This window comes from Corvus brachyrhynchos, unplaced genomic scaffold (assembly GCF_000691975.1).
Source record: "Corvus brachyrhynchos isolate BGI_N302 unplaced genomic scaffold, ASM69197v1 scaffold787, whole genome shotgun sequence".
Classification (NCBI taxonomy): Eukaryota; Metazoa; Chordata; class Aves; order Passeriformes; family Corvidae; genus Corvus; species Corvus brachyrhynchos.
The window spans coordinates 50465-60780 of record NW_008239142.1 but is presented as its reverse complement, the minus strand read 5'-3'; the positions used below and the strand labels follow the sequence as shown (position 1 = coordinate 60780).

The following is a 10316-nucleotide window of genomic DNA, read 5'->3' as shown; positions in this document are numbered from 1 at the left end:
CGTCGGGGCCTCGCGGTCCTGCTCGTGTCGCGGCGGCCACTGCACCGGCTGCTTGATCTGCTGCTGCTGCTGCTGGCATGGAACCTGGGCCAGGGGCACCTGCCCCGTCCCGGTGGCCACCGGGCACTGCGGGGTCAGCACCACCACGGGGGTCACGTCCGGCACGGGGGTCACCTCATGGCACACGACCCCCTCGGAGCCGTGGCAGGACCGGTCGCTGTCGTGGCAGGAGGAGCCTCCGCTGTGGCAGGAGGAGCTCTCAGAGCTGTGGCAGCCTCTGTTCTCACGGGAGCACATTTTTGGGCTGGTTGGAGAGAAGGCTGAAAACCTGGGGAGGAGAGAAGTTTGGCATTAGAGCAGGGAGGGCACCTTTCCCATCTCTTTCACTCCTCTGCTGTGGGATCAGATTCCCTCGCTGTGCTCACAAGCCCACAGGGCCCAGCAGGATTTGCTTTTCTGCCCATCCAGTTTCCCCAGTTTGGGGCTTCATTCCCGCACTGCTGGATTAGCCTGGACAATCTGAGCACCCTCACAAGTCCCCACAGCAGCCCTGGCCTCTGTTTCTACTGGGCTCCTGAGCCATTTTCCTTCTTTCCCTTGAGCCATTTCCCTGCTCTCCTTGAGCCATTTTCCTTCTTTCCCTTGAGCCATTTCCCTGCTCTCCTTGAGCTATTTCCCTGCTCTCCTTGAGCCATTTCCCTGCTTTCCCTTCAGCCATTTCCCTGCTCTCTCCTTGAGCCATTTTCCTGCTCTCCCTTGAGCCATTTCCCTGCTCTCCCTTGAGCCATTTCCCTGCTCTCCCTTGAGCCATTTCCCTGCTCTCCCTTGAGCCATTTCCCTGCTCTCCCTTGAGCCATTTCCCTGCTCTCCCTTGAGCCATTTCCCTGCTCTCCCTTGAGCCATTTCCCTGCTATTCTTGAGCCACTTTCCTGCTTTCCCTTGAGGCATTTTCCTGCTTTCCCTTGAGCCATTTCCCTGCCCTCCTTGAGCCATTTCCCTGCTTTCCCTTGAGCCATTTCCCTGCTCTCCTTGAGCCATTTCCCTGCTATTCCTTGGCTGCATCTTGGGATGATCCCGGAGGAGCAGATTCTCTGTGGGGTGTTGGGATATCCCACACCACCAAGAGGCATCTTGGCAAGAATCCCAAAAACTTGTAGCCTGGAGGGGCCCTGGCACAGCTGGCACTGGTGGCAGAGCCCCGGCAAAATCCACTTCCAAAGGCAGGTGCCCAAAATAAAGACACTCCTGTGCCTTCCTCCCTCCTCGTGTCCTCTGCTCCCTCCAGGCCCAATTTCCTGAGCACCAGGAAAATCCTCTGTCCCTTCCGAGGATTGCTGGGATTTCAGGGAGGCAAAAGGCATCCGGGATGCTGAGCTGGAAGAGGATCCTGCTGCTCCTTCCTCTCAGAGTTTAAATCCACTTTCTCTGTTCTTCCCTAAATTTCTTCAAGGATGTTTTAATACTTTCAACTCCTGAAAGTGTTTTCTCAAAGGAGCTTAGTAAAGGAGTCAGGCTTATAAATGCAATTAAAATTCCCAGCTTAACCCCAAGGTTTCTTATGAAAGATCAGCCTGCTGTCTCCCATTCATCCCTAAATCCCATGATTTGCTTTTATTCATTTCCAGTTTGTCCTTTGGATACTGGAAAGCATCGGGGTAATCCAAATATAACTACAGGTGATAAATTTTGCTTCTCAGTACAGGCAGTCCTAATTTTTGGGAGCATGAAACGGCCCCAGCCACAGAGCCAAGGATTTGGCTCTCAATAACCCCAGGAAATGCCCCCAGAGCAAAGCTCAGCTCAGTGCAGGGAATTTTCATTGGAATTAAAGGTTAGCGGTCAAGCAGGGACTTACCTTGGCTGTGAAGGCTCTGGAGGAGGAGTGGAGCTGAGTGAATGAGCTGCTCTCCCCTCCAAGGACTTTTATACAGTTCCCAAGTCTCTTCCTGAAAATGCAATAACCCCCTGGGGAAAAATGACCAAGGTATTTACAAAACAGCCACACCCCTAATTACCCACCACCTTCAAAAGCTCCTTCAGCCCGATTTCTTTGATTGACTTGTCAGGCTCTGGATTGTCTTCCTCGTGTTACACAGCTTTAATTGCACCCTGCCCATCGAGGGCCGCGAGTGAAAACCGTGTGGGTGGCTCGGCTGTCTCACCCTCACGGCACGATGAGTTTTAGGGTTGCAAAATGGATGGCAAAGGTGGTGAGTTTTGGGGTTCCTATCCTCCTGAAACCTCTCACCTGGAGTCTGGCAGGAAGGAGAGCTCCCAGTGCCCAGTCCTCCCCGAATGGTCTTGGCAGGACCAGGCTCTTGTGGAGAAAACCCACCATTCTCAGGTTCTCGCTCTGAAAAAAGGCAAATTCTTAGAAAGTTCTGGTTGGACATCCTTGGAAAACATCTTTAAAGTAACTTTCACCCTGTGAGACACCTGCAGGTACCAGAACTGAGCTGAGGGTCCCCTCTCTCTGACGGGCTCGTTTCCCGAAGGAACAAAACCAGGATAATGAAATCTGTGGCCACTGTGGGAGGCTCTGGCTGGGAAGTGACCTGTCAAACCCAGGTGGTGGCACAGGCCACTTTTGGAAGTGTTGGCTTCTACCTGTGAATTTCCCCAGAATGTAAGAAGGTTTCCTCAACACGAGGGAGAACTTCTTCCCATGGAGGGGGGCAGAGCCTTGGAACAGCTGCCCAGGGAAGGCCTGGAGTGTCCCCCTCTGGAGTCATTCCAAACCCACCTGGACATGTCCCTGTGTCACCTGCTCCGGGTGACCCTGCTCCCCAGATATTCCGGGATTCTGTGATTTTAAGGTTCAGGGATTCTGAGGTTCTGTGGTTCCATGATTCCACGGTTCTGTGATTCCCTACCTGTGTCCATCCATTTCCCACCTAATTTTATGGCCATTCCACCATCACTGACAGACTCACCACCAATTTTCATTGCTGACATTTTTTCTGGCCAACCCCAAGGTGCCCCACACAGAATTTCTCTTTGAAAATTGCAGTTTTGCTCATATTTTACTCTTTTTTGTTTGCTGGCCTCTGGAGCAATGATGGGAAATCGGTGCTCGCGGAAGCCGCTTGTGCAAACCTTGCACCCATGAGTAAGCTGTGAGTAAAATGCTGGGTCAGAGACCACACATCCGAGCTCCCCACGCATCCCGATCTCTGCCGGCTCTTCCCTGGGGCGGGATGGGAGCACCTGGGTGCAGAGCACCAGGATGGTGCAATCACGGATGCAACCATGGCTTCGCAACAGCCCCGATTTCTCATTTTCCCTCCCATTCCCAGCCTGACTGTGGAATTCCAGCAGGACTCCTGATGCGTTTTCACTCATTTTCCCACTTGAACTCCCTCATGGAGCCACGAGGTTTTGTTGGGCAGAGATCTCCTGAAGCCAAGGGGTGGCTCCCGCTTGCTATCACTGAAACAATTTCTGGAGTTTCTATCCAGAGGCGCCAGTTGGAGGCTTTCATCCAGAAGCCAGATCCGTGTTTACTGCTCAGCCTGTTTACCAACAGCTGCAGCAGAGGGGCCTTGGTTTAACAAGCACCGACAGGCTCGGGGCTGACTCCTGTCTTATCAGAGCTGGGGATGGATATGTTTTTATCAGAGTTGGGGATGAGTCCTGTCTTATCGGACTTTGGGTTGAGTCCTGCGTTATCAGAGTTCAGGATGAGTCCTGTGTTATCAGAGCTCCTCAGCCGACGAGGATGACTCGTCCCTGCCTTGTTGCACAAGGAGAGGGGAGGAAACCTCCCTGTGCCAAGGATAAAACCCAGCCTCGGACTCCTCCCAGCCTCAGGAGCTGAGCTCTGGAGAGGGCGGATCATCTCCGGCTCCTCGTGTCCAACCTCTGGATGTAAAACCATCCTGTTCTCCCTGGGTCTATTAAATATTGAACCATCCAAACTTGGGGAGTGCTTTTTGACAGCAGCCTCAAGAACCAGGGAGTAAGAAATGGAATTTTCAAGTCTTTTCTGTTTTCTTTGCTTTGGGAGGGACTGAAATTTTGGAGTGGTTTTTGGTCAGTTGGATAAATGCAAAGATTTGAAGGCTCCGGACTTGGTTTTCTGGGAGTCTCTGGGAATTTGAGCTTTCAGAGTTCTTTTGCTCCCTTGATGAAGGAAGGAAACCCACAGAAATATCAGCAGTGAAGTGGTCAATTCTAGAAATAGATGGAAATAAATGATAACACCGCCTAATTTTAGAATGGAATTTAATGGGGCTGGTGAAAAAATCTTGCGTCATTTTCCCCACGTGATGATCTTATGACATTTTACAGTGTGAAAGATCCTCACTGTGGCATCAAACATGGGCTTAGAGCTCAGAAGATTTGGGTCTTCGGTGTTTCAGGGCAAAGTTTTCTGGATTTTTATTGATTTAAAAGGGTCAAAATCCCCCCAGGTGGGTGAAAGCAGAACAGTAAAAACCAAACAATGTGATTTTATGTCTCACTTTTAAATGGGCCCAGATCTATGGGTGGTTTTTTCCCTCCTAACAAGTATCTGGATGAGTCAAACAACCCCAGAGAAGAGTCCTGGAAGATTAAATGTTGGGCAAACCCCACATCCCAACCAGCACTGGAACTGTCCTCTCCCTGTGCCTAATTTAGGGCCTGATCCTATCAAAAAATGCCATAAGCAGGTTATGGGGAGGAAGCCAAGGAGCTCCTTGGAGTTGCCTCATGCATGAGGTTCTACGTGCTCGGGGTTACGCCATCCCCAGCAATCTCTGGGACAGGAGCCTGGAATTGTTGCCAAGTAAACAACCTTTCACTCCCGAGGTCAGACTGTAAATAATAATCAGTCGGAAATCCCCCGGGAGATTTGCAGATCTCATTAATAAGGCTTGTAAGGCCTGGGCTCCCTGCGGTGGGAGGAGCATCTCCAGCAGGAGCCAGGTTAAGAACAGAATCCCAGAATTCTGGAGTAGTTGGTGTTGGAAGGATCTCTGGAGATCTCCCAGTCTCCACCTGGAGCAGGTGGCACAGGGACACATCCAGGTGGGTTTGGGGATGGATGTCTCTGGAGGGGGACACTCCGCTCCTTCCCTGGGCAGCTGTTCCAGGGCTCTGCCACCTGCACGGAAAGAAGTTCTTCCTCATGCTGAGGTGGAACTTGGGGTTTGGTTTATGCTCATCCTCCTTGTCCTGTCACTGGGCACCCCTGGGAAGAGTCTGGCATGGTTCCCTTGCCACCTGAACTTCTCTTGCTGTTGAAAATGCCGTGTTTTGGTTCTATTAATACAAATGTTACGTTTAAGTGTGGGTGTCAAGTACATGTGAAAAAGGTTGGAAGAAACTCTTTGTGTTGTGGAGACTCCTTGAGGACCCATTTGCATTTTGAGTGAAGGAGCCAGAGATGAAAGAAATCATCCCAATATTGAAACTATCCACAGACTGAGAGGTTTTATTTTCTGACCCATGATCCAAAGGAGAAGGAGAAAAGAATCTTTTCCTGTCACCACAGAACAAACCCCTTTTTCCAGCAGTTCTTGGGGGAGTGTTGTCAGCACAGCCCCATGTGAGGAACGTGGAGCTCTGTGGCTGTAATGACATGGTCAGGGAAAAATTCCATTGTGGCACATCCAGGGACACTTCTGGGATGTGGGAGCTGCTGCTGGGCCAGTCACTTCTTCTGGATGGGGGGCCAGCGGGTGCTCTGCTTGCACTGCTGGGTCTTGATGGTGGGGACAACCACGGGGCATTTCTGCTGCACCACCTGGGCGCATCCCCCGCCTTCAGGGCTGAGCTCTGGACCTGGGAATGTCCCAGTTTCATATCCCAGCCCTCCACCATAGTACCCTGACCCCTCAGTGACCCTCCCCGTGGTTAGGGTATCACTCAGGGGTGCAGGGTATCCATACCTAGCCCCTGCTCCCTCAGCGATTCCCAAATCCCCTCGGTGGCAGACGGATCTTCCCCCTCCCCCCGCACTGCTGATGACTGGACCCAAGTCCTCGCTGCTGTATCCCATTCCCACTCCAGAGCCATACACTGGGACTGTCCCCACTGTGACGTCCCAGCCAGACGTGACCCCACAATCCCCACTGATGGACCTGTCAGAGTCACACGAGTACCCCCCTGAGATGCTGTAGGGGGCTGGCGCTGGCCGGGCCGGGCAGGACAAAGGTCTCCGGCTGTAGGTGATGGAGCCTTCACCCTCGCAGGAGAAGGAGGCGTTGCCGTGGGAGTTGGAGAGGGCCCCGGTGCAGAACCTGCGGTGGCTCAGGGAGATGTCCCGGCTGTAGCCCCGGTTCCGCCATCTCCGCCGGAGGCAGTGGTAAAGCTGGAAGAGGAAAGCAAAACACCCAAACTTGCACCGTTTTGCTTCATGTTTGTACCGGGGCAGGTGGGGAGCCGCCAGGTGGTGTGGCCAGGAAAGCTTGGCCAGGGCTTGGGGCAATTCCAGGCTTTGGAACCGAGTGCTGCTGAGCTGTTAGAGAATCATGGAATCATGGACTGGTTGGGGTTGGAAAAGATCTTAAAGCTCATCCAATGCCACCCCCTGCCACGGGCAGCGACGCCTTCTGCTAGACCAGGTTGCTCCAAGCCCTCTTCTTCAAATCCAAGGATATCTGGACTCTTCCTGGGACAGCCTTCCTCTTTCTACCTCTATTTCCAGAGAATCCAAAAGCTGAAATATATTCTGAATCCAAAACCCGAAATATAAAATCTGAACTATCTTCTTTTCCCATCTAATAACTGTCAGGGTTTTCCCTACTCATTTCCATGTCCACAGCCATGGAGCTGCAAAAATACCAAGGATCATCCTCATTTCTGTTTCCAAACTGTTGCAAGAGCGATGGATCAAAGTTTCCACCCTGGCTCTGTTATTGCAGCCCCAAAATTCTTTCATAGAAGGTGATTGGCCCAGACACAGAGGTTTGTGGCCATTCTGAGGTCCAGCACAGGGTTGTTAATAATTACCATCAAAAATGTGTCCTGCACTTGCAAACCCACAGAGGTTGTGCAGTCCCCACGTGCTGGCCCTGCCACAGACCCATCCGGGTTTTTACCCTGCTCATCCCTCTGCACCCCAGCCTGGTGCCTTGATTTCACCTCTCTCCCCAGGGATTGGATCCATAACGGAGCAAGAACCCATCCAGATCCCGAGGACTTGGCTCAGGCAGAGGGGTCCTGCTGCTAGCGTGAGCCAAGGTCTCAAATCAGCCACATCCCACGATTAGGAAACTACAAAATCCCAGGAAAAAAAAGCAGACTTACCCTCTTCAGCCATCGGAAACACATTTAGAAGGTAAAAGTCGACGGAATGAGGAGCTTTAACAGCCTCTGGAACATTTATATGGCGTTTAACATATATGGGAAGTGAGACACCCTCGGGAATGAGAAGGATTTATTTACCAAACCGGCGTTTCAGTGTTTGCTTTGCCTCCCGATCCGTATCTCCCTTCACACCGCTCATTTCGCTGCCCTAATTGTTACTTCTGCCTAATGAGCCTATTCCTGTGCCGCTGCCCGGGGCTACGCAGGAATCCTCCGGCCTCCAGCCCCGGGAGAGGTGGGTGGGGATGTGGGTGTAGGAGAATGCGGAGCGACATTAGGGAGTGTGGGGCACAGGGCAAGAAACGCTCACAGTGCTCTGGTGACAAGTTGTTCCCTGCCGCAAATCCCTGGTGGCCCCAGGGGGAGTTTTTTTTCCGAGGAAAACATTTGCATATGAACCAGAAGGTCGCCAAAAGTGATTGATGCCCGGATATGGAATTTTGCAAGGGTGCTGTAAAGAGAGCTTAAGGATAGAACAGCGGGAGGTGTGAACGTCCTGATGCTTAAACCCAGCCTGGCTGGATTACGCTTTAATGAAGGATTATGCCTCCAAATCCCTCTCTTCCTTCTTTTTCATATCCTTCCTCTGGTTTGGAAAGAGCACCAGGCCGCAGGGAGTGGGGGAGTCTGGTGGGGGTTGCAGATCCAGGCTGCTCCAGCCCGGCCCTGCAGAGCAGCTCCTGGAGGCTGGACCGGCTCTGTTCAGCTCCGGGAAATTTTGCTGTGGGGACAGAGAGTCCCAGCTTTGGCCAAAGCCCCATCCCCTGGGCAGAAATCCGTGTATGGGGTGGTGGTGCTGCCAGGGCAGGGTGCAAAGCCTGGCAAGGGAGAGATTTGAGGGCTGGAGGAAGATTTAGAGCTGCCTGAGGGATTTGCTGCTGGTTTTATTCCCTCTTGCCTGGCTCAGGGTTGATTTAGGTGGCTCGCAGGTGAGGCTTCCCTCTGGGTACAGATCATGGAATCCCAGAATGACTGAGGTTGGAAAAACCCTCCCAGACCATGGAGTCCAGCCTGTCCCCCCTTTGTCAGCCAGCCCAGAGTGCTGAGTGCCACCTCCAGGCATTCCTTGGACACCTCCAGGGATGGAGACCCCAAACCTCCCTGGGCAGCCCCTCCCAAGGCCTGAGCACCTTTTCCAGGAGGAAATTCATCCTGATGTCCAACTCGACCCTCCCCTGCCACACCTTGAGGCCGTTCCCTCAGGTTTGCTGCAGGAAGGGAGAGGATGGCAAGGCCGTGGGTGTTGTCATGGTTTTATTGCCCACCTGGGGCATCACCAGCTGCTCTTGGGTCATCCCCAATCCCTGCTCTTCCCAACTGACCCTGCTGGACCTGGTCAGGTCTCCCATGAGCTCCACAGAGGTCATTGGGACCTTGGAGGGCACAGGAGGGCCTGCGCCATGCCCAGGCACCAAAGGGGTGTTGGTGTGGATACAAAAATGCTGCTAGCAAGGATTTTCTTGCTATTTTCTAAGTCTGTGAGAGACTTTTCTCTCTCACAGAAGAGGCAGCAGAGTTATGTAAACAACCAAACACCTGCAACCTTGAAAAGTCTTGTTTATGGTACAGTAGAAAAATATTTTGACAATGCATGTTTTAGGATTTTGGCCAATCACCCCAAGGGGTGGCTGATCTTTGTTCAATTAGACTATGAAGAAAAAGTCTGTTAAAGAGTTTGTAAAATAATTAAATAGATCAATCTTGCTGAACAATTCCTGCCTGCTGGATCTTCTCTCCTCCTCCCTACGGCTGCGGGACACGATGATATACCTTAGGGCATTTTAATATGTTGGTGCTGTGGTTCCTTCAAATTTTGGGATCTTCTGTTCCTCCCTCACAGAGCCCAGGTGGAAAATGAAAGTGCAAAGTCTCTGGGACAATAAACTGGGTGGCTTTGGAGCGAAACATCTCATCAGAGACATTTCTACATCGCAAGACCATGAAATGCAGGTTGATAATGCAAGAAAGAAATGAACTCTCAAAAAAGGGTCAGCTTTGAGCAATTACAACATTTATTGGATATAAAAAGTGCCTTTGGAAAAGCAACAGGACATTATCAAAGGCACCCCGACACCAAGGCACAGCAGGGGAATCCTGGAGTTCTCAGATGAGGATGCAGTGTCCAGGGGCGAGGGGAAGACATGCTGGGAAGGACCAGGCAGCCAGAGGCAGGGCTGGAGGCAAAGAGGTGCCGTGGCAGAGACTCAGAGCCGGAGCTGCCCACGGCTGTTACTTCTGCTCCACTGCAGCACCCAGAGGATCCTCCACTGCCTCCCCCTACAATGATGCCCTTTGATCCTGAAGAGCCACCACCGTATCCTCCTCCCATCCCATAGCTGGATCCTCCACTGCAGTATCCAGAGGATCCTCCACTGCCTCCCCCTACAATGATGCCCTTTGATCCTGAAGAGCCACCACCGTATCCTCCTCCCATCCCATAGCTGGATCCTCCACTGCAGTATCCAGAGGATCCTCCACTGCCTCCCCCTACAATGATGCCCTTTGATCCTGAAGAGCCACCACCGTATCCTCCTCCCATCCCGTAGCTGGATCCTCCACCACAGTATCCAGAGGAACCACCACTACTTCCATCTCCCATTATGATCTTGGTTCCTGAAGATACACCACCATATTCTCCACCCATGCCATAAGCTGAAGATCCTCCACCACAGGAACCACCACTACCTCCCCCTACAATGATGCTCTTTGATCCTGAAGAGCCACCACCGTATCCCCCTCCCATCCCGTAGCTGGATCCTCCACTGCAGTATCCAGAGGAACCTCCACTGCCTCCGCCTACAATGATGGTCTTTGATCCTGAAGAGCCACCACCATATCCTCCTCCCATCCCGTAGCTGGATCCTCCACCACAGTATCCAGAGGATCCTCCACTGCCTCCCCCTACAATGATGCTCTTTGATCCTGAAGAGCCACCACCGTATCCTCCACCCATCCCGTAGCTGGATCCTCCACCACAGTATCCAGAGGATCCTCCACTGCCTCCCCCTACCATGATGCTCTTT

General features: G+C 52.3%; 2 protein-coding genes across 4 annotated transcripts in view; both read right to left on the bottom strand.

Annotated features, from left to right (window-relative positions):
- Positions 1–5389: 5389 nt before the first annotated feature.
- On the bottom strand, positions 5390–7515 carry LOC108448107. Its single transcript, XM_017740066.1, has 2 exons — positions 7234–7515; positions 5390–6295 (listed from the first exon to the last, which is right to left on the bottom strand). Exons 1-2 carry the CDS (start codon positions 7255–7257, stop codon positions 5636–5638), a joined length of 684 nt encoding a protein of 227 aa, XP_017595555.1. The 5' UTR covers positions 7258–7515; the 3' UTR covers positions 5390–5635.
- A 1767-nt stretch (positions 7516–9282) lies between these two features.
- LOC108448105 (glycine-rich cell wall structural protein-like) overlaps positions 9283–10316 on the bottom strand; it is a 6963-nt gene continuing 5929 nt past the window's right edge. For 2 of the 3 annotated variants that reach the window (XM_017740053.1, XM_017740054.1), the window contains one exon: positions 9283–10293. In XM_017740053.1, coding sequence (XP_017595542.1) covers positions 9350–10293 — 944 coding nt within the window. In that variant the 3' untranslated portion in view covers positions 9283–9349. The remainder of the gene's footprint in view (positions 10294–10316) is intronic. The other variant, XM_017740052.1, reaches the window with a different exon arrangement.